At 38.4% G+C, this 25,311-nt stretch overlaps 1 protein-coding gene across 4 annotated transcripts in view; it reads left to right on the top strand.

Moving 5' to 3' along the window:
• The window catches only part of Trpc5 (transient receptor potential cation channel subfamily C member 5), a 294,853-nt gene that overhangs the window by 225,427 nt on the left and 44,115 nt on the right, over nucleotides 1–25,311 (top strand). For all 4 annotated transcript variants that reach the window (XM_033760331.1, XM_033760332.1, XM_033760330.1 and 1 more), the window contains 4 exons: nucleotides 4,380–4,716; nucleotides 6,066–6,205; nucleotides 10,936–11,258; nucleotides 22,475–22,670. In XM_033760331.1, the coding sequence (XP_033616222.1) occupies nucleotides 4,380–4,716; nucleotides 6,066–6,205; nucleotides 10,936–11,258; nucleotides 22,475–22,670 (996 nt within the window). The remainder of the gene's footprint in view (nucleotides 1–4,379; nucleotides 4,717–6,065; nucleotides 6,206–10,935; nucleotides 11,259–22,474; nucleotides 22,671–25,311) is intronic.

The following is a 25,311-nucleotide window of genomic DNA, read 5'->3' as shown; positions in this document are numbered from 1 at the left end:
ATATTTCCATCTTACAACCACTCCTGACTCACACAATAGACTACCTATGACCTATGATCAATCAACAGTGTCAAAATCCTGGGCCGGGGATTTAGCTCAGTGGTGCCGCCGCCTGCCTCACAAGTGCAAGGACCCGAGTTCTATCCCCAGTACCCCCCCAAAAAAAAATCCTAACCCTGCTTTCTTTGTCCCTGCCCAGCAAGAAGAAGTTCTTTCCCTTAGTTAATGATTTGACTTTGCTGATTTGTCAAGGGATAATATGTGGACAATAAGACAATGAAAACATTTTTCACTGTGTACTGTAGAGCAATGAGAATGTTTCCCATACTTTGCGCCCCAGGTGTAGGCCCAACAAACAACATCTCAAGAGGTCAAACAACAAACTTTCCCAGGAGCACAAGTGTAGTGTGCTCAGTTGCCCTTCACAAACAAAGGATGTAATTGCCAATAGCCCATGGCAGACACTCCCCCCTCCCATCTCTTACCAGAAAAAAAGCATTTCATCCAGGTTCTCTCTCCTGATTGCCCCACTGTTTCTCATGGTATGCACATTAATCAATTTCCTTCTGCATGTATTCTACTATTGGTAAATTACTTTACTGCCTTTATCATGGGCCTCCCATACACCATCAAGCATGGCAAAAGGATAAAATTACAACAAATTTAATTGGACTTTATTCATGATTTGTGAATCTGAGCAGCTGCCAAATGGAATGAGGACCCCCACTGGTTAACAGCAAAACAGTTTCATAAGACAAAGAAATAAAATAGTAGGGGAAAAGCTGATTGGTTTACATCAGGTTACTCTGAGTTCCTATTTTGTCAAGGGTAACTTCTGTTACCCAGGTAACTATAATCTCCTGTTATGGGGAAAACTGGTATGTTTGGGTTTTATCTACTTCCTTAAAGTGTAGGTTTGATTACTGAGTGACTCTATTTTGTTTTGTTCTGATGTGTTGGTGTCTATTGCAGGATCTCCATTCAAAAACAGTGCTACTTCACATAATTATTATGTAACAATACATACGATTTTATATATTGATCTTGCATCTTATACTGTTGTTCATCTAATTTATCAGCTTTCCTCATTTTTTGTAGTTTATTCCTTCAGATTCTCTCTATAGAAGGTCATATTATCAGTGATCTCTATTATGATGGTGACGAGAAGTGGTGAGACTGGATATAATTGTCTCATTCCTAATTATCTTATTCCTGCTTTAAGTAGCTTTCTATTAAATGTACTGTTAGCCATGGGATTTCCATAGATGACTTCTACCAAGTTGAGAGAATTCTATTCACAGTTTTCTACATCTTTTGATCACAAAAAGTTGTTGGATTTTGTCTAGTGATTTTTCTGTCAACTGAAATGATCACGCGTATGTATTTTCTTCCTTTCATTTATGTAATGCAATGTATGTCATTGATTTATTTTGTTATCTTCATTCCCAGGATATGTGTTTCACTTTGTTATTGGTATAGTCCTTTTTATATGTTACTAGATTCAGATTGCTTTTTTCTTTAGCCTTTTTCCTCCAACTATTATCTCCTGCTTCAGGCAGTCTTCATGTTATACTGCTGCTTATTTTTTCCAACAAATGCCCTGGGGAAATGACTGTTGGTACTGCGTCAGATCACATAAAGACAAGCCCCATGAATAGGACTTTTCTAAGGAGTTATATGACAGGTCACATAATGATAATTCTGCGGGAATAATTCTATGTAGGGTGATCCAAACCCAGTCTCTTTTCCTCCAGCAGATGCCAAGCTGCTGCTTTTCATGGCTACTGTGGTTCCAAGGTTTTCGGGTTCCAATGTTACTTTGCAGCTGGGTAAAGGGATATGAAAATAAGGCAAGTTAAAATATCGCAAAACTTGTTCTTACCAATATTCAGCCATTTCACTTGAATAAATGATCCTCTGATTGTTGTAAACTTTTGGCTAGTTTGTACAGTTGTAAAAAACTTGATTTTGAAAAATTTTCCAATGTCTTGTTGCTATTTTTAAGAAGTGCGGTTTCAGAAGTCCTTATTTCACCATAGTAAAAGTACTTCCCCTTATGACTTTTTTTCATGTGAAGTAATACTGTACTTTTGTGGGAGATATTGAAAAATAGAGTTCTTGCCCAGTTCTCCTCTTTGGGAACTTCAAAACAAACCACAAAAAAAACAGCAAAACAAAGTTTGAGGAGTATAGGAGCTTCCTATGAGCCAGAAACTTGAGTATTGCTCAAGGACTGGGAGTGTGTTTTATTCTCCATTATATTCCCAACATTTTGCAAAATGCCTTGCAAAAGGTTGATATCAAATAGATATATTTTGAATGATAATAAGTCTGTGCTGAATTGTGGAGCACTCCAAAATCTTTGAATAGTGTATACCAGTGATATCACAGTCAGGCAAAAATGGAAAAAAGCATGGAGAGGTACACACGAACAATTTCTGCAGGTCAAGCTTGGAAGTGTCACGTATCATTTCCTCTTCATACTCCATCTCTGAGAACTTATTCACATGGCCAGACCTCACTACAAGGGAGAATGGGAGATGTAGACCAGCTATGTCCTCAAGGAGAATAGCTTTCACAGGAAACTTGTGACTGCAGATTTATGAACAGTAGTTAGCCTTGGAGATTCTCTCAATGATGGAAGATGTTTATTGCCTTTGTATTAATAAGCTATATGGTGAAGCACTGTTTAACTTGTCCCATGGGAAGCTGAAATATTCAAATGTAGACAGTATTTAAAATCATAGTTGACAGTTTAGCTCCTTACTGAGTCACTTACCAGGAAGTAGCAGCTGGAGGTGACTTACAGTGCTGATGATTCCTTAATTATTAATCACTGACACTTTGTAGATTGCCTCTAAGTAAAATCCCAGTGGAGTTAGTATACAATATTGTAATGTTGGTCCCCAAACATTATTTCTTCTGTTGCATGTCCAGGCTAGAGAGGGTGTTAAATAGATGGCAAAAGTAAGAACCCTATTCATTGGGAGCCAACAAATAAATATTCAAAACAAAATGAAGAAAAAGGGCAAAAATCAAAAAGGAATTGTCCATTTCAAACCATAGTTACAGGTATGGTATATTCTCTGCCAATTTGTTTACCCAGAGTGCACATTAGATGATGACCTCACAAAGGCTAGGGGAGGGAGTAGAAGTGACTCACTTTGAAATGAAATATCCTCATAATTCTTTGCTAAGAATATCTAAAGGGAATTTGTAAAAACCACTTCCCAGGCTCTATCTCCAAATTTTACCCTGGGGTTGCATTCATTGAGTCTGGGATCATACCTTGAAATTTGAACACTTCATGTTCCTTGAAAGTTTTTGATGTAGAGCCAGATTTGGGGAATCACTGCTCTAACTTGGTGGGAGGAGAAACAGGGAGACATGCCAAAGCACAAACCAAACAATGATTTTGTTTTATTTTTTATTGGTATATTTAATGTATACAATATAATGACATTCATTGTTGAAAATTTGTACCTTTACATACTCAATCTTGGTTCTTGTTTTTCCCCATTCCCCTTCCTTCCCTTCAACCACTCCCTCCCTCCCTCCCTATCTATAAAGATTTTGTTTCCATTATTTTTCATTTTCTCATATTAATTCCATTTCCTTCTTTCCTTTCCCCTACCCCTCCCATTTCCCCTTCCTCTTTGTCCCTTTTCTTCTTATTCCACATTATCTATTATACCTTTTACTCCTTATTTACACTTTGGTTTTGGTTTTGTTTGTTTGTTTTTTCATTGAGTTTATTGGTACTTTTTAGGTATACAGTACAGTTTACCTTCATCATTGGGATCTTGTACCTTTACATGACAAGTCTTTGTTCTCATTTTTCCCCTTGTCCCTGCCCTCCCTTCACCCCCTCCACCCTCCCTTATTTACAAAGACTTTGTTTCCATTTTTTCCTTTTCTCATATTTTTTTTCTTTTCCCTTATTTCCTTTCCCCTACCCTTCCCACTTCCCCTACACCTTTAGCCTTTTTCTTCCTATTTCACATTATCAGTTATACAATTTGGATCTTATTTACACTTTTAGTTTTTCACACCAGAGGAACTATTCAGTATTTGCACATGTGTGTGCTACTTATGTCACTTAAGAGTATGGCCTCAATATGCATCCATTTTCCTATGAATGACTCTAATTTCTCATTCTTGATTTTGTTTTAATACATGAAAAAAATATAGTCAACCCTAAGGAAAATCTAGTGTCATAGCTTGACATATAGAGCTGTCTGTGAGGTTAGACCTATTTATAGAAAACAAGCCTCCACTGGGGATTAGCCATTCAGCTGACTGTAAGTGGAAGAGCTATTATGAATGATTACTTCCTTCTGGATATCCCAGGTGCCTAACTTGTTCTCTTCTTTTTGCAGTTTGTTGCTCAGCCTAACTGCCAACAGTTGCTTGCCACCCTGTGGTATGATGGCTTTCCTGGATGGCGGCGGAAGCACTGGGTAGTCAAGCTTCTGACCTGCATGACCATTGGGTTCCTGTTTCCCATGCTATCTATAGCCTATCTGATCTCACCCAGGAGCAACCTTGGGCTGTTCATCAAGAAACCCTTTATCAAGTTCATCTGCCACACAGCATCCTATTTGACCTTCCTCTTCATGCTTCTTCTGGCTTCTCAGCATATTGTCAGGACAGACCTCCACGTACAGGGGCCTCCTCCAACGGTGGTAGAATGGATAATATTGCCTTGGGTTCTAGGTGAGTCAAAGAGACCAGGAGCAATAGCCAGACTGCCTTCTGATCCTGTTTAAAGAAAATACTAGAAGAGGAAGTCAGACTAGATCTGAACTAGGACACCTTCCCTCTATGCAGAGGAGTAGTGCTTTGTTGAAAATCTGAGAAACATGGTTCTTTCTATCCCAGGCCCTTGTATTCAATGTTGCATGGTTCATGATGAGATTGGAAGTTTGTTCAGGGCTCACCTCTGCTAACCTAACGTCTTCAAGAACAGATAAGTGTCTATCAATTTGAGTAGAGAGAAAAGCCAAGCAAGTATCGGTCAGGACAGGCCTCAGATAAGCTAGGCAGGACAAGTACTGGTGAATCTATGTGAAGCCTTCTTTCCCATATCCAGTAAGCACATAGATGCTGCTGTTTCTCATGGATACTCCATATAATTCTAATATTTGATCATGTCTACATCCTATTTGAACAATAATTCCACAGTCAGGGAGGAATTCTAGAAAATTTATACATGCAAATGGTAAAAACAGCTCTACTAGTAGCCTCAAAACATAATTAGATGGCATTGGCCGCTCCAACACATGGTCATCTTCTAAATCCTTGTCACTCAAACTATGGTCCCCAATCCAGCAATATCATCATCATGTAGGATTTTATTACACATCTCAGGTCCCAGCCTGGATCTTCATGCTAACATGATTTCCAGATGATTTGCATGTACTTAGAAATTGCGAAGTGCTGTCTAAAAAGATTGAGAAGTGCTTTTTACTGATTTCCATATTCTAAGGGTAAAGAGGCATGTATATCATAAGACAACATTCCACAAAGCTCTCATATAATGAGAGGAGAAAAGAGAATAACAAATTATTTGGGGCTGCACTGCCTCACTTCAGTCTCAGTATCTGGTAATTTACAGCATGGTCAGTTTGGTTACCTCAAATTTTTTCGTCAAAAAGTTTTGTCTCCAGTACCTAGTGGAAAGTAAAAACTCTGGGATAATGCTAATCTAATCATTCTATTGATGAGATTACATCTGCTTCAAAATGGAAGAAGGTAGAATGAGGCACCAAAAGTTATAATAGAAAAAGAAAGGCAAAATTGCAGAAATATTCCAGTAACTATGCTAAAAGTGGGTAGTGCCCAGAAAAGTATAAGTTATGAGCATAATCAGGAAAAGACTATTAGGCTTAACAAATTTGAGACTGAGAGGTGAGATAGGAAAGAAAAAGAAGTAAATAATTATTACCTCTTGAGCTTCACTCCACTGATCTCAACTCACATATTCATTTCATCTTTATTCACTGGGGGATCCTACTGTAATGACCAGGACTGCTCCTATGTAGATTTTTTTTTTCATTTTTCAGGTTTCATTTGGGGAGAGATTAAGGAAATGTGGGATGGTGGATTTACTGAATACATTCATGATTGGTGGAATCTGATGGATTTTGCAATGAACTCCCTGTACTTAGCAACTATTTCCTTGAAAATTGTGGCCTACGTCAAGGTAAATTGGAGTGTCTGGCATTTTTCTTATGCATTGATTTTGATTAATAAGTTTTTGCAAAAAAAAATAAGCTTTTGCACTGGGAGCATGAAGCGTTTTGGAAAAAATGGTGATGCCATTTCCATCCATAGGGAAAATATCATATAAACAGACATTCTTGAGATGGTTTGTAAGCATTGTCTGGCTAAGCAAAGGAAATGAAGAATGGTACAATTTGTAAATTAATCATTAGTTTCTTAGACTCTCAGGTTAAAAATGTCTTCAGCCTTCTGTGCTGAAATTTTTTCTACAGTGTCCTTGCCAAGAGGATGGCCCACTGATGCTTCCAAAGGCAGACACCAAATATTCACTGAATTCACTATCTCCATGAATTTCTCTTAGCCCTGTCCCTTCACTTGAAAGAGCTACTTTATATTTTTCTAAAATAAAGACATATACATGAGTAAACATTCATCCCTCTGGGGTCATACAAAACAAGGCAGTTCCTTCTCCATAACAGCGCTTCCAGTGTGATGTCATCTCTTTCTTACCAGCAGAGCCATTCCTTCCCAAAGCTACACATTCCCACCTCCCGCTAGCTGTTCATGTGACAGGTAACAGAACCTAAGAAGCTTCATGGCAAGAACAGATACTTTAATGACTTCTGCTTCGTCAACTCCACCACCAGCATAATCATTCAAGTAATTACTAATGCAGCTTTTTGAGTATCGCTCACCTTATGCCCCTGTATCAATTTAGATACACATACCCAGACACACACACACACACACACACACAGGGATGCACACAAGCACACACAACTTTGATGCTTTCCAAAGCCTCACTCTGGGTAATCACAGGTCTGAGTTCATGTTTGATGCATATTAAATAATGGGGTGGTTGTGTTACATATTGCTGTGAGTTGAACTTTTCCACCATGAGGGAAAGATGGCAATTCATCTCCAAGATTGTGTAGTCAGCCATGGTTTTTAGCACTGTATTCTGCATTAAAGAGTTTTAGAATGAGAAGATGGCATTTCCCCAAATCTCCAACAACTTAGTTTATTTCTGTATCCCTAATATGCATATTGCATAAATTGTAAGACCTTGGGAGATATGTAGAGCATGAATAGTGAATGTGGCCATGAAACAGTTTTGAAAGATGCCCAAGAGTATGCCTTATATGTGGTGATCATTTAACACATACTTACAACTTCCTGAAAAGAAAAAAAAAACTGATGAGGAAAATGTTTGACTATCTGGTTAATGTGCCTGGTGAATTCCATGTCATTCTGGCACTCTGAAGACTAAATGACACAGTTTTATTTTTTTTTAATTATTTCTTTAGAAATATGTATACACTTGAGAAACAATAAATTATCAATCTAGAAATTGCTAGATTTTGTTTACACTGGATACTTTAGAATAAATGATGAAAAAAGAATTCACATTTGAGGATACAAATATATTTCTATAGATATTCAACATTAGCTAATCACATAAATAATCCAACCCCATGCATAAGGCTTCCAAAGAGCTCAGTACTTGCCCAGGAAAAAGTATTACAAGATAAATCTATTGTACTAAGCTGATAAATACCCCTCTTACCACTTAACCCAAAGGAGATATGAGGAACACACGCCACATGTTAGACTGGGATTTGTAATGAGAACTTGCAAGTGGGCAGAGTCTGGTGCACTTATCCACAGAAGCACAACCAGTATGAGGTGACCTTCTCAAAGCAGAGTGAGCCAATTACTATGAGATAAAGCTCTAACAGTCACTCTACAGGACTTGTGCAATGTTTCAGATCACTGTTGTACTGAAGCATAGAGAAGTACCAAGAGATGAGTTAGCTTTAAGAAAGATCCTTTATGAGAGTGAAAAATTAGTTAGCACATACTTCACCTCACATGGTGTACAGCAATGAAACCAAAAGACCTACACCAAAGCACTCAAAAGAAACCAATACACACATAAGGTTGACCCTCCGTCTCCCCCAGATAACCCTACACATAGATAATAACTGTCCTTTTGTCTTCAGGGATAGCACCACTTAGAAATGTACCACCACCTCTCTTCCATATTCACAAACTAAGTGTGGAATTTGTTACCACCTAAACAAGGTCCTTTCCTCACCCTGTACTTGACTATAGACAAAAAAACCCTAAAATTCTTACTATTGAGTCTCCACATTTGAGTGTTCCTCTTCATATTACGCCTTTGGGTAAACAGAATGTAATTCATGCCCTTGTGAAAAGAAAAGAGGCCATTTTTCATATTGCATTCTGTTTCAAAGAATATAAGGAAAATCACTTGCTTCCTAGTATCACTAATCTGAATTTAATCCCCACTCTTATACTAATAAGCTGGATGATCACAGGCAATCCTTCAACTTGGATTTTTGCCCCTAATAAGCCAATTAGACTAAATCAGTTGTTTTTAACCTTTAAATTGTTTTTCTATGAAATCATATCTGTGAGTAAAAACCTCCACTGATCTTCATTATATAAAATAACCCCAAGAACTCAGTTTGGATAGAATAGTGAATCTTCTAGTCCCCTTCTTTGGTCCCCACAGTGGCCACTACATGATTTTGTTGAACCCAGCCCTAAAGACACATTATTAAAGTATTACATTATATCAGGGGTTGACCAACTATGCCTCTGGGATCAAATTTGGCCTTCTGCCACATCCACTTGTTCCTGTATTGTCTATAGCCACATTAGCTGTATAAGATAAGCATTGAGTGATTGAAACAGAGAACACATAGCCCACATAGCTCACGAAGCCAGAGAAAGTTTGGACAGAGAAAGTTTGTTGACTTCTATGCTAAATGAGCTTCACATTTATTCCCGGAATTCAAATACTAAGATGATTTTCTCCAAACATGTTTAAGCAATGTATAGATTTGCCATGAACACAGTCTCTCACAATTCTGAGTGTTCTGCAAATCCAGATTCACCAACTCATGGGCACAGACTTCCCTGTGGTTACAGTTCTAGACAAGGAGATAGACAGACTCCAAGTTAGATGGTATACATGCTCCAGTTGATTATCTCTGCTTTTAAAACATAGGTCTGTTTTTGTCATTAGCAAAGAGTTTGTCTCTCACAAATACCGCAAAGACTTTAAGATCTTATCTAACATCTGTTCTGTGAGATCAACCATCATGTAAATAACATTTAATAGAAATTATGCTAAACTTAGTGTTTGGAAACCTGGAATTTAGTCTTAGCTCTGCTACCAACTTCACTTTGAGATTTTTAGCAAGTCACTCTACCTCTCTGGATTTCAATTTCTCCATTTTAAAACAGACATAACAACGCCTACCATTCACAGCAATACAGTGAATATTTTTAGAAGGAAGAATGTAGAAATACAAGATTTTGCCAGGAATACATAAAATGGATTGGCCATCTACAAGTCTATCTGTAAAAGAAGCCCAAATGTGTCATGATTTTTCCAATTCTTCTGAAAGAGAAGCATATTGGATACACACAAGTGATTTTAACACAACCGGTTTCCTGAGTTGTTGGAATGGAAACATGTTTTAGAAAGTGCTAACAATATAAATTGGCTCCCAACACATTTTCTTGGGAAAGTTGTTTATATTAGTCCTGGAAAATTGTGATATTTAGATGAGCACTCAAGGCAATGTGTTTCAGATGGAATCCTAGGCAAAATCTACATCTGCCCTGGGGAAGGTAATAAATAGTTCCCTGTATTTCCGTAACATCTACCCTTATGGAGTACACAGTCTTTTACATATGGATATAGAATCAAAAACGTACACAGTGTAGGAGTAGGCACTATCCTTATTTTATGATGAAGGTAAAAGATACAGGAAATTTTAAATGACACTGCCCAAATTAGAGCTCAGAACTCACAAGGAAGTCCTCTTTCTCCAAGGCTACCTATCACATTCCAGAAGTTGGAAACTGGATAGAGCTGAAAAAAAAAAAAAGGTAACCAATCCTATAAATTCTGGTTATTCCTCTCCTCTAACCGCTTGATTCTTCATTTGTGCTGAAGGGAGATTCTAATTTGTAGGGGTGTCAAAAGAATACTAAAATACATCCATGTGCCTCTGTATGGAGAAGCACTAAATTTTCTACCTGGCAGATTGACATGCCATTTGCAATAGTGTAGAATACATTACAAACAGTCAAAAGTTCAGCAAAAACCTCTGATGAATGGCTTCCTAAGGATGCTCTATCAGTTCCAAACTGCAGCCAGCAGGGGAGTTAGGATAAACACCACACACTAAGGAGGCTGAATCTATGCATCATCCTTCAGTAACCACAAGTTGTCCATGGAGCTCAGAATCCGATAGAAGACAGTGTAGGTAGATATGATGTGTCACCTACTACTTTGGGCATACCAGTGATCTGTTTCAATGATGTTCCCCAACAATCTGTCCAACATACAGTTAGAAAATGCCTGTTGACAAACCACAGGGGGGTTGCCCCAGATGATTGCCCTGAAATCAATTCTGCTATGTATTATATGCTGAGTATATAGTTGGGTAAGAGTGGAAGAAAGAGACAGTACCATGTACTGATTGAATGGGGCAAAAAGATAAACACGTGGTGCCATGCACAGGGCCTTTTGTGTAAATGCATACTTGATACATATTTTAGTGACTTTATTGGGGTATGTAGGGTGGAAAGGGGGAAAGTATTATATATACTTGCTCTACTTCTCATCTTGTGCACTTGCTTTTCTTTTTCTTTTTTTTTTCTTTTCAGTATAATGGTTCTCGTCCAAGGGAGGAATGGGAAATGTGGCACCCAACCTTGATTGCAGAGGCACTCTTCGCCATATCCAACATTTTAAGTTCCTTGCGTCTCATATCCCTGTTCACAGCCAACTCCCACTTAGGGCCTCTGCAGATCTCTTTGGGACGCATGCTGCTTGATATCCTCAAATTCCTCTTTATCTACTGCCTGGTACTGCTGGCTTTTGCCAATGGACTGAACCAGCTTTACTTTTATTATGAGACCAAAGCTATCGATGAGCCTAACAACTGCAAAGGGATCCGGTGTGAGAAACAGAACAATGCCTTCTCCACGTAAGACTCCCTTCCGTCTTCTTTCTGCTTCTCCCTTTCTGTCCTGTTTTCAGCTCACAGCTTCATCACTGCCTCTTCACAGGGCAGGCAAAGTTCTCTGTGGATCTACTGGAAAGATCTAAGGTGGAAGAAGATCCTTCCGTTTCTTCATGCAACTAGAAAAGAAATTGCAGTTAGGAGAGGGAGGAAAGAAACACACACACACACACACACACACACACACACACACACGCATACATGCACACACAGATGCATATACACAGGTTCCCAGGAACTCAAGTAAAGACTTAGTTCTGTTGGCAACATTCCATATTTTTAAAATAATTAGTGGGGGTGGGACAGATAATTCCTCACTCATCAATGTGGCATGGACCAAGGAAATAAAATATGAACGTTATCCTTCTGAACAAGTGACTACCAGAGCTACTTAACTATTCTAAATCAAGCCCAAAACAAGGAAGGAAGCAAACTACATCCACGAATTCCTTCTCACAGGAGTAAACTAGAAAGGGAGGCCTGAAGCAAGATTTCAGTCAGCTCACATGATTTAAAGATTCATTCTGGCCAAGGGGTGCCAGGCACTGATTGAAAATGTCTCATATTGCTACTTGAGATACAAGACGTAGCTCATGACCTCTTTGTCCAGGAGTCCACTGCCCCTGAACACATGTAACTCCTATGCCTTTTCTTCTGGTTGTGAAGATATACTTCTTTGGAACTTCAAGTCACCAGAATGGCTTTTATTTCCTTAAAAAAATCAGTGTTGGGGAAAATAAACAAGAGAAAGAAAATAAGCACAAGGCAGGCAATTTCTTAGATTAGGAACTTCCTGGGGCTGAATCTGTACACAGTGTTCTCCATTTTGTCCATCTCCACCCCCATTCTGGAGAGTATGACACATCGCTGGTATTCATAACAGTGACCTCAACAGCATTTAAGACTCTTAGTCATTAAACTAACATTCAGATTTTTCTGTTTTCATTTTATTTTTAATTGACACATAATAATTGCACCTACTTATGGGGCACAGTGTGATATATATATATCTTTGTATAATAATTGAATCAGGCATTTAGCTAACCTCATCACCTTTATCATTTCTTTGTGGTGGGAATATTCAATATTGTCTCTTTTAGTTATCTTGAAAAATGCAGTACATTATTCTTATCTACAGTCACCCTTCTGTGTGGTGGCACATCAGAACTTCTTGTTCCCAAATGTAACTTTATTTCCATTGGCCAACTTTTCCCCAGCATCTCTCTCCCTACTGTCCCCAGCCTCTGGAAAACAACTTTCTAGTCTCTATTTCTATGAGATCAACTTTCAGTATATGGGTAGGTATCATGCAGTATTTGTCTCTTATTTCAGTTAACATGATGTCTTTGAGTTCATTTACAAATGATAGGATTTTTATCCTTTTACGGCTGAGTTGTATTCCAATGATTTTGATTTATCCATTTAACCAAATCAGTGGACTCAGACATTCTAGATATGTGTTTTTTCACAAAATCTAAGGGAAAGGCGGTGTTTCTATTTGCCCCAAAGTTGCACTAATAGAAAAAGAAAACATAATGCTGTCTAATCTATGCTATTGTTTGCCCCAGCAGTGTTTCCCAAAATGAGTTACAATGTCCTCCCCCAACACACACACATACACACATTTTAGTGGCATGTTAATAGACATGCAAATGGAGTCTGAGATCAAGTAAGTTTAGAAAATGCTGGAACAAAGTTAAAAAGGTGTGTTCACTGTAGGACTTCTCAGAGTTCCTCCACTGTGAATCTATGATATAGGAACAGTTCCTCCCACATGTATCTGTTCTGATACTTTTATTCTTTCTTACTTTTCAAATGTTGCCTGCAGGATAATGGTCCAGCACAATGAGTGTGAAAAATGTTGTCCAACTCCATTGCCCAGTGCAGCACTCATCCCATCCACGGGGCCATATGTCCATCTCTCTTCTCAGAACCCAGGGCAAAATCTTGGCTGAGAAGACCAGACTCAAGTGCAAGGAAAGCAAGGCCAAAATGGAGTGGCCAAGACACAGTCCTGTTTGTTTGTTTTTTTGTTTTGGGTACCAGGTATCAAACTCACAACCTTGTGCTTGCAAGGCAGGCATGGCACCACTGAGTTAAATCTCCAGCCTCCACAACCCTATTTTTTAAGCCAACTCCAAGTGTATAACAGCTACTTATCACCTTGCTAGTGCCTCTCGACTAGGAACCACTTTCTTTCCTGCATAACTCTAGAGACAAAATTTGTAGTAGCCTATTTAAATATAAAGTGTAATTTTGTAGTAGCTTGAGCACTAGAAAACCACATTTCTCCCATCAAAGTGTTCAATAGAATTGACCACCTGAATGTAAGGGGAATTATAGGAGGCTGTGTCCTTACTAATTGCCTTTTCATGTGAACTCTGTTGAGGAAGTTTGTGAAATGCCTCCTTGCGAGTTTGTAGTGATTATTAACAGCTCTGTCACCAACTAACATTTTATTCCCATCACTTTCCCAGCAGGGACAATTGACAAGAATGAGCACCTGTCATACAAAAAATTATATTTGGATATTTGAAGAAGCGTTTTAGTGATGGAGCCAAATCAGCAGTTAATGTTACCTCAACTTTCCTACTATGGATTTTTTTTATTTCCTTCATTGAGACCTGACTCAGCTTTATGCTTTCCTTCAAACACTTTGATTCAGACATTTATAATACTGGTTAAAATACATGATACTAACTGGGCATGGTGGAGCATGCCTGTAATCCCAGCATTTGGGAGCCTGAGGCAGGACGACTGTTGGGAGCATGAGTCCAGTCAGGGGTACATAGTGAGATCAAGGCCAGCCTTAACTACACAGTGAGACTTTGTCTCAAAATAAGTACATACATACATGCATACATACATACTACATGTTACTCAGCCAAAGCATCAAAAGAACCAAGCTTTTCAGGGAAGGGAAAGTACTTTTTATTTAATTTTATTGGTACATTTTAGGTATACAATATAATGACATTCATTATTGGAAATTTGCACCTTTACATAATCTATCATGGTTTTTAATTGTTCCCCATTGTCCTGCCCTCCCTTCAACGCTTCCATCCCTCTCTATTTACATCTTTGTTTCCATTTTTCCCTTCCTCATATTGATTCCATTCCCTTCTTTCCTTCCCCTACCCCTTTCATTTCCCCTTCCCTTTTGACCTTTTTCTTCCTATTTCACATTACCGATTATACCTTTTAGTCCTTATTTACATTTTCAGCTTCCCCCACTAGAGAAACTATTTGGTATTTACATGTGTGTCCTATTTATTTCATTTAGGAGTATGGCCTCAGTGTGCATGAAAGTATTTTTATATATCCATGAAATATGTGGTACTTCCTATTGTCATCCTTTTCCTTATTCTCTAGAGATCTCAAGGCTACTTTTATCTTAAGAAAGGAAAAAAATGTCCTGTTTCCCTGGGCAAAAAATTTATGAGTAGCCCAGTGTTCCTGCTGACAATGACATCACAATACTGTTGGCAATCTGAGTTCAGCATGCCATACTAGGAGTCCTATTCATCACTGTTGCCAAGAGAGCAGTTAGGAAGGTATCATCATTCTCAGGGCACAGAACTTGTGAGAGAAAAAGGGTGAAAGTATAAAAACACTACTTTGCCAGTCCTGCATCTCTCTACTGAGATCCAGGTCTTCGTCTCCAGAGGCATCTGGAACACACCTGGCTGTTCCACAGGGCCCTCAAGCACAAAATGTCCACAACTAAATTCCTCAACTCCAGTCTTCAAGCCTAACCTATTTCCTTTTTAATTCCTCATCTCATTAAATAACACCAATCTGAATCCAAGCAATCATCTGGGACTTTTACCCTCTCCCTCATAAAACATATCCAGTGTCTCATCTCAGTTCCACTTCCTAAATAGTTCTTGGATCCATCTTACACATACGCCACACCCCACACACACCATTGTCTCCTTTCAGGCCTAAATCATCTCTCCCCAGGACAACTGCAACAATCTCATCTTATCCTTCCTCTGAACCATCCCACACTTGCTATGGAGAAGTTTCTTTCTAAATTCCTGTCTCTCCATGTCACCCCCTAACTTTATGCTCACCTCGGATGACTGAAGTTATCTACCCAGATCTGTCACTTTGTTGATCCACTTTGCGCTTGCTTTCAGCGAAACCCTTGGCCTTCCTCCTATCTCTTTCATCTTGTATTTGGGCACTTTGCCTGAAAGCAAATCTCTACATTGATTCCTATTAGATTTCATCTTGTTAGTTCCAGCCCATTGCTTCAATTTGTTAAAATCTTTCTGAGTCTTGATCTTGTCATCCAATTTATTATCTATCCCTCCAAGTCTTATGTTATCTGAAAAACTAAGAAGCATGCCACTGATTCTCATCTAGAGCATTGATAAAACTGCCAGACAGTTTTGAACTTTGCTGAGTAGGATATTGGCCAGGTATTTAAATGATTCATATGAATATTCTATATACACAAAAAGTGTCCATATCAAAACTATGCAATTATTAAAAACACAAACACTTTATGCATTGTGATTATAAATATGTACAACTAGATATAAAATCATTAGAATTTATAAAGACAGAAAAAGAATGTAAAACAACATCAGGGTGGAAGCTTTAACAATAGAGATAACCAAATGTTTTGGGCAGTCACTATTTCAAATCAAATTTATATGAACTAACATATTTAATACCACCATGCCATGTGGTAGATTTTTATTATTACCCATTTTACTAAAGACTAGGAAAAGAAGGTCTTAAGAAATTCAGTAAAATAGGTCAAAAATAAAAATGAAAAAATAGAAATATTTCATCTGCAGGAAGGTAAAATAGGTAGGACTTTCTGAACCAAACCATAGTTGCACAAGAAATAATATCAGGAATCAATAAATGTAGAATTATATCAAATTTAAAAGCTTCTGCACAGCAAAGGAAACAACAAACAGGGTGAAGAATCAATCTACAGAATGGGATTTTTTTCCCCAGCTATTCCTCAGTCACAGGATTACTTTCTAAAATATATAAAGAACTAAAAAAAATGAGAACCCCAAAATAAAAGACTGAATCAAAAATGGGCAAGTAAAAAGAATATACATTTGTCATAAGAAGTACAAATGGCCAATAACTAAATTAAATATGTTCACTATCTCTGGCCATTACAGAAATGCAAATTAAAACAATGCTGAAACCCCACAATACTCCAGAAAGAATGGTGACCATCAAGAAATCAAATAACAAATGCTGGTGAGGCTGTGGGGGAAAGAGGAACCCTTCCACACTGTTGGTGGGAGCGAGTGTCACATATATGTACCAACTCCCCATGATGAATGCAATCATTATGTACTGCAAACATGTACTAGTGAAAATTAAAATGCACACATTCAAAGCAATTAAGCAGGCTCCACCCAGTTGTATACATACTAAGCAGCAGAGTCAGGGTGCCAATCCAGGTATACAGACACCAGTCTGCACTTATATCCAGGGATAGAGGGGTAAAACTAATTTTGCAAAGGGATATAAGATTTGTTGCATGAAGTCACAAAAGTCATGTACATATAAAGTTAAAGAAGATTAAGCCATGACCTATAAGGCACTGCACCTCCCTCCAAACTACTGCCATTTATTTGCAGGTAGATGTCAGTGGTGATTTCTCCACTCATTATTCAGCCCATGTTTTGTGACCCTACTCACAGGGATACACAGTTCCCATAGACATCTTTTGCCTTTGTTCTGATCATTTGGTTTGTTTTTGGTGTGTGTGTGTGTGTGTGTGTGTGTGTGTGTGTGTGTGTGTGTTTCTGGAGTTTGGACCAAGGGCTGCCCTACCACTGAACTACATTCCTACCTCTTTTTATTAATTTTTTTTTTAGACAGAATCTCCTTAAATTGTCAGGCTGGCCTCAAACTTGTGATCCCCCTTCCTCAGTCTCTGAAATTACAGGCATGTATCACCACATCGGGATCTAACCAAGATTTAAAAGTTCTTATTGGTTGTCTGCAGCACTTCCTCCTAATTTCAGTTTGTGTCCTTTCAGCTACTCTTGTCACAAAATAGCTCCATTTATTTGGAGTTTTCTTAGTTATATGTTTCCCTGTTATCTTCTATAGATTTATTCAACAAATATTTGTTCACCAACTCCTATATACCAGATAAAGAGGATCCTGAGTAATATGGTATCTTTATCCTCAAAAAGTTCACAGTCTAATGAAGAATAAAAGTGACAACTTGCAGTAGCTCCCACCTTATTTTTTTGGTGCTGAGGATGAAACCCAGAGCCTCACATGTGCTAGGCAAGTGCTCCACTACTAAGCCACATCTCTAGCCTCAATAGTTGCCATCTTTCATACTTACCATATGCCAAGCATTTCACATGCAGTGTCTCACAGAATAGAGTAAGGTAGTTAAATGTATGGGTTCCAGAGTAAGAAGAGATGGGGATGAATTTCTCTGAGCTTAGCATGGTAGGCATGATTGTAATCTCAGCACTCTGAGAGGCTGAAATAGGAGGATCTCAAGTTTGAGCTAAGTGTGGGCAATTTAATAGCTTAAGGAGAGCCTGGCTCAAAATAAAAAATTGGCTTGAGGTGTAGTTGAGGGTGAATGCCATATGTTCAATTCCCCATTGCTAAAAAAAAATCGAAAACCCTCCCTCCCTCTGCCAATTCCTGCTTGTATGACCACTGTGTTTCTCAGTTTCTTATTGACTCACAGAAGAATAATAATAGCCAGCTTATAGGATTATTATCAAATATTATAGGTGAAACACTTAGCGTGATGTTCGCATAAAGTGAGAGGATAATAAATGTAAACAGTGTTTTTCCCACAGGCAACCATTTCAGAGATGAGGAACTTGGAGCTGTAAGGGGGTTTTGTAACTTTCCAAAAGTCCTACACCAGTTAATTAATGGGTGGAGATCTAAGGTTTGCCCTTCGCCACTAACATCTACTGCCTCTACAGCATGATCTGTGCCTTTAGGGAAGAAGACTAGAGTACTACAGGAGTATAAGAGGAACAAATATTCCAATCTTGTAGGAAAGGAGTTAGGGGAGCCTCCTAGAGGAGTAGGTAAGGCTTCACCTAACCTGGAAGATCAAACAAGAATTGGGCTGAAAGGGCAATATGGTAGGATAGAAGTAGAGGCTATAGGCAGGGTGGTGCCATTTTAGACTCATCTAGAAACTTGTCATAAAGCATGGTGAAATAAGGAGCAGGCCCAGGGAACATAGATATGGATAGGGATGAAGACAAAGGGCTAAATATGCCTTTGTTCCACTGGGCTATCAGAAGGCACCTTGTAGGTACCGGATGATGTCACTTCTTTCTCCCATTGAGTCTTTCTCATCCAATTTGCCCTTCAATTCATTTTTGCTGGCCTAAATTACCCTTCTTTTTGAAAGATTTATTCTTCATGGCAAACTGGAGACTTTCAGCAAATGCCCAGGGGACTGCAGTTCTCTCCTCTGTTTACCCTCTTTGGCTTTGTGATCTATTACAGATGGCTCCCAACATGCATGAGTTCTGCCTTAGCCAACTGGTGTGGATTTGTCTTCTATACATTTAATATCAAGTCTTCTCAAATCTTTGTATCTCCAATCTGTGCCCCTTCTTGAGTTAGCAGGTTCCATATGTTTGTCTCCTCTCTGCTAAATAAAAATGGGCTGATTGTTTTCTCTGATATAATCTCCCTCAAATTCAAAAGCTCTTTGGTATTAGAATTCTAGGGTTCAGTCAGTGAGTATTTCCACTGCTGTGATGAACCGAGCCACACAGTAATGCCTTTCCCTGTAAATTCAAATTTTACCTGAGCATATGTTTTAGCAGCCAGCTTCTCCTGGTCATCAGATCACACTGTGACACTTTGTGCACCATGTTGGCATTCTCATTACCAACTACCCAAACTGAGGGTGTTCTTTCTCACCACCATCCTTTGTCTCCTCTTGTACAATAATGTCTGTAGCGTCTCTCCAACTGAAACATCACCTCCATTGAAGCAGTTTTTAAATGCCTGGACTTTTACTTTTAAGGAATCTTCATGTCAGTCAGTGAAACAACTAGCAGCAACCTCCACATTCAATCATTAATAACTGTTATTTTAATTGTTGCAGATGTGGAAGGTGAAGCGACCAATTAGTAAGACACTACCAACATACTTGATTGACATATTTGCTCTGATTGTGAACTTGCTGTCTGGCATGCGATCAACAAACATTTATTGAATACTTTCAACTTCCAGGAACACTAGTGCTTCAGAAAGTCATTCTTATTTGCTGCAGCTGCTGTTTTTCTTTACCCAGCTGCTATAACTTCTGTCCTCTAGATGTTGCACTATTTCTTACGCCATTGCTAATGTCCAGCCTTTCTGACTTCTTATATCTAGTAGACACCAAAAGTTGCTGGCTGTGGCCTCCTAGCAGGGCTAGCTTTTTGCACGTCATATCTTTTCTCTTTTTGACCTTCTGCTGGACTCTGTGAGACTCTGGCCCTGACTTGGGAAATGCCCTAGAAATTCCAATCTTGTGATGGGTATGACTTGCTATATTTTCTGGTTCTTGTACCCTGGCCGCTGAACTCCACACTCTAATTTTACTGTTGATTCTCAAATGCTTAATCAATTGGAATTAAACAAAAATAAATTTCTGGAAATAGAGAGTAGGATAGTGGTTATCAGAGTCTAAGGAGAGTAGCAGGAGAAGAAAGAAGAAGAGGTTGATTAATAGATTAATAGATATAAGAAGGTTTGGTGTACTATTGCATAGTAGAGTGACTAAAGACAACATTGATTTACTGTACATTTTACACTAACTGAAAGAGATTTTGAGCGTGTCACCACAAAGAAATGATAAATGTTTGAGGGAATAAACATGCTAATTGACATGATCTGATCATTACAGTGTATATATGTATCAAAACTTGACCTTTACTCCAGGCACTTGTACATTTGCTATGTGTCAATTAACAATAAAACCAGACAAAAAAAAATGAGACCAATTTTGGGGAAAAGCACATTTATTAAGCTGAGGATGCAGCTCAGTGGTGATACAGTACACACACACACACACACACACACACACACACACACACGTATCCAAATCTCTCCCCTCGGCTAGCTCAGAAGCAATGTGATATTGGAAGAATGATGGAAGCTATCTATAATGATGAGAGAAGTCATTTAGCATGTTGAAAAGGGCCTTGTGCATGTTGTGTAGGCAGTCGTGAGGAGGCCCTTGAGTGCCAGGCCAGTGCAGAGTACAGGCTTCATTCAAATGAACTAACTCACTGTGCATTCTACTGACTGTACACTGGTGAGTGGAAGCGAATTTTCTCCACTTTAATCTAATGATAATAGCACTATTATAGTTGACACACATTCATTCATCTGTTCAACAAATGTTACTGAGTGCCTTTTATGTACTAGCTACCTAGTACTTACGTGTCTCTGCCTTCATAAAGTTTACACTCTACTGGAGAGGAACAGAAAATAAATATAAACAAAAATACTTAACAATATACTTTGTAAGTGTTATAAATAAAATTAAACAAAACAATGGAATGGAGACTGATGGAGGTACTTTGAGTAGCCAAGGAAAGGCTCTCTGAAAAAGTGACACTTGAGCTGAGATCTTAATGATGACAAGGGGATAGCCATGCAAAGATCAGGGGAAAGCCCACTCCCAGACAGAGAGGGTTTTAAAAACACTTCTCACTCATGCCCCCACACAAACCCAAGAACCCGTGCCTCTCAAAACACACCATGTATTTAGCTCAGTGTGTCTATGCCTGCTTCGCAAGCACAAGATCCTGAGTTCAATCCCTGCTACCAAACAAAACAAATCACATTTGGATTATTAAGAAGAGCACATATGGTGGGCACTGTAATCCCAGCCTGTACTAGAAATTTACAATCCTGTGATGGGTATGACTTGCCATTACCTCAGCACTTAGGAAGACCGAGGCAGGAGGATTGCTAGTGCAAGTCTTACCTGGGCAACTTAGTGACTTAGCAAGATCCTGTCTCAAAACAAAAATTTTAAAAGGTTGGGATGTAGTTCAGTATGAAGGTCTTAGGTTTATCCTCAGTATACTAAACAAACAAACAGGGGCTGAGGATGTAGCTCAGTGATAGGGAGCCTTTGATACTGAAAATAAAATGCATCTAATTTAGCCTCTTTCTTCCTATTTCATATTGTCAATTATATCATTAGGATCTTATGCAAGTGTGGGGAAAGTGGGAAGGGTAGGGGAAAGCTAATAAGGGAAAAGAAAAAAATATGAGAAAATGAAAAAATGGAAATGAAGTGTTTGTAAATGGGGAGGGGAGGAGGGGGTGAAGGGAGGGCAGGGACAACGAGAAATAATGAGAACCAAGGCCTTTCATGTAAAGGTACAAGATACCAATAATGAATGTAACTGTACTGTATACCTAAAATGTACCAATAAACTCATGAGAAAAAAACAAAAACAAACCAAAAATGTATCTACTTTTAACATTTCTTAGATTCTGTACCTCTTCTGTATGCTTGGGAAATAGCTGATTAGAGCCATCAAGGAACTAGCTGTACTTTGTTGCTGTTTTTTTTTAGTGCAGATTCTGAATACAAGGCAAAAGAAACCCTAGACACCAAACATATTGTTGCAAACTTATACATTTGGGTGTTGGGAGTAAGGCAGGAAATGATAGCTTGTGACATTAATATCGAATAATGTGGTTTCGGGTGAGACAGACCTGGCTTTGAATTCTGGCTCAATGCTTACTAGTTGGATATCCTTTAGCAAATCATTGAGCCTCTGAACCTCTGTTCCTCATCAGTAAAAATGAAGATTTTAAGGATCAAACAGCAATGTATGTAAAAGAGCCTAATGTGTATATATAAGTTTTCAACAATATTTATCTCATTAATAATAATACATGTAAAGTGTTAGAATCCTCAAGCTTCTCCCCACTGAGCTCTTCTAGGCTATGTGTAGGCTAAGAGGAGGAAGATGGTATTCCAGGCAAAAGAGTAAAGCATAGAACAGAAGTGGGAACAAACTGAGCTGGCTTTCAGTTGTGTTAGGAAAGAGACCAAAATCTGTGAGACCATTAGTATACCTACTACACATCTGTTGGCCCCCTTTCATATCACCTCACACTGCCTTCTTTCTTGTTCTTGTTAGGGATTAACTTATCTCTTAATCGATCTCTTTTAGGCTCTTTGAAACCCTCCAGTCACTCTTTTGGTCTGTATTTGGGCTTTTAAATCTCTATGTCACCAACGTGAAAGCCAGACACGAGTTCACTGAGTTTGTGGGAGCTACTATGTTTGGGACATACAATGTCATCTCCCTGGTGGTGCTGCTGAACATGCTGATTGCCATGATGAACAACTCCTACCAGCTTATTGCCGTGAGTAGCTTTGCTTTTTTAAAAAAATCAAACCCAGGGCCTTTACACATCCCCACCAATAGACCCCACTTTTTGAGACAGAATCTCACTAAATTGCTAAATTGCCCAAGCTGGGTTTGCAATCCCCTGCCTCAGCCTCCCAGAATGCTGAGATTACAAATGTGCGCCACTCTACCCAGCTTGGTAGCTTTGCTTTAATGCGGTATGAAGCCCGTTGCAAGGTCAATGAAAGTCATTTCATTTACATTGGTTTTCTGAGTTGTTAAATTCATTTGCTTCTTTCCAACACAATTTGTCCAAACAAATTATCTATTGCATAAGTCTATTGCGGTGATGATAAACGTTTTAGAGCTTTTCACGATAACAAACAATGTGCTGTGGCATGAGTACCGTAGGTTCTCCCACTGGTTGAGTCTCAGTAATCTAGACTAGTATGCGCCTACTAATAGTACTTTCTTGCTATCTTTTGAAAATGTTTTTCAGTCTTCAATCCATTTTTGTGCCCCAGTAAGGAAAACTCAGGAATAAATTGGCTACTCACTGTGCACCGCACTCATCTCTAGGTGAATTTGGCTACTATGTTTCTTTATGTAAGGGAGCCCTATCTCCCTCTTCACAGAAAACATCTTCCAGAGTGAGAGAGAATTCCATTGACAAGGATGTCCCCAGAAAGGGGGGTGTTTTTCTTTTCTTTTCTTTATAAAGCATATATGTGTAATTGCATTCCACTGTAATATGCTCGTGGGTAGATTTCATTGCTGATTTTTAAAAACAATCATGTTGCTATTTCAATCCACAATGTTTATGACCCTAGACTCCAAGTGGTGAAAGTAGAGTATATGGGATCAGTTCAGGCCCTACCTTTGTTTTTGATGACGAAGTAAATATCTAACCTTGGCTTGTATGTGTGTATATATGTATATATAATTTACCTATCATTTCTAGAAATGAAGTATTAGCATCTACAAATGAAGTATTAGCAAAGGAGTTATCTGGGGTATAGCTTAGCATAGCGAGCTAGCAACTTAATAGGAGCTAAATCACTAAATTATTTAGCTCCTATTAAGATGCTAGCTCGCCTCCATGGGTCAGTCTCCTAGATATTATTTCTCAGATTTGGCTTGTCACAATGAATAATCTAGCTTATAGAAAAGAATCTTAAATTATTGATACACATACACACAGAGCCCACATTTCTAGGCTATTATTTCTAATGGTGAACATCTGTACTACATTTTATTTATTTTTTATCTTTATTAAGTCTATTGGTATATTTTAGGTATATAATACAGTTACATTCATCATTGGGATCTTGTACCTTTACAAGCCTTATCTTGGTTCTTATTTTTCTGATTCCCCTGCCCTCCCTTCACCCCCTCCAACCTCCCATTTACAAAGACATTGTTTCCATGTTTTTCCTTTTTACATATTTTTTTCTTCACTGTTTTTAACTTTCCCCTAGCCCTCCCACTTCCTCTACTCTTTTAGATCTCTTCTTCCTATTACACAATATCAATTATACATTTTGATCCTTATTTACACCTTTAGTTTTTCACACCAAAGAAACTATTTGGTATTTACACATGTGTGACTTATTAATTTCACTTAAGAGTATGGCCTCAATGTGTATCCACTTAGCTATAAATATCTGTAGTTTGTTGTTCTTTATGGCTGAGCAGTTCTCCATTTTATAAAAATTAAAAAAAAAACACACACACATCTTTATCCAGTCTCTAGTTGAGTGGCAACTGGGCTGTTTCTAAATTTTAGCTATTACAAACTGTGCCACTATAAACATGGGTGAGCATGTATCGCTGTATTACAGTTCTTTTAATTCTTTTTGGACAATACCCAGCAGAGGAATAGCTGGGTAAAATGGGAATTCCAATCCTAGTTGTTTGAGGTATCTCCATATTGATTTCCACAGTGGTTGCACCAGTCTGCACTCCCACCAAAAATGAAGGGTTCCTTTCTCCCCACAGCCCCACCAACATTTGTTATTGGTTGATTTCTTGATAGCAGCCATATTTTCTGGGATGAGGTAAAATCTCAGTGTTGTTTTCATCTGCATCTCGAATGATCAGTGATGTTGAACATTTTTTCATATGTTTATTTGCTGCTTTTACTTTTTTATTTGAGAAATGTCTGTTCATTTCAAATGCCCGTTTTTGAATTGGGTCTTCATATTTGAGGGGATCTCATTTTTTAAATTTCTTTATATGTTCTAGATAGTAGATCTTTGTCCGAGGAACAGCTGGAAAAAAATGTTCCCACAATTTGGGTTGTCTCTTAGCTCTATTGCTGATTTCTCTGGCAGTGCAGAAACTTTTATAAAGATGAAATCCCAATTGTTGATTCTTTGTGCTAGTTCCCATGTTACTGAGGATTTGTTCATAAAGTCTTTACCTATGTCAATGACTTGGGGAGTTCTCCCTAACTTACCTTCCAGCAAGTTTAGTGTTTCTGTTTTAATATTTATATCTTTAATCCACTTGGATTTTAGTTTGGTGCATGGTAAAAGATATGGGTCTAGTTATAATCTTTGACAAGGTGAAATCCAGTTTTTCCAACACTATTTATTAAAGAGGCTATGAAAGGGAATAGTGACACTCAACAACTAGGCCACACACACACCGAGAGG

Source organism: Fukomys damarensis, unplaced genomic scaffold (assembly GCF_012274545.1).
Source record: "Fukomys damarensis isolate Sample0158 unplaced genomic scaffold, DMR_v1.0_HiC HiC_scaffold_39, whole genome shotgun sequence".
NCBI lineage: Eukaryota > Metazoa > Chordata > Mammalia > Rodentia > Bathyergidae > Fukomys > Fukomys damarensis.
The sequence above is the reverse complement of the archived record's forward strand: the minus strand, read 5'-3'. Positions and strand labels throughout refer to the sequence as shown.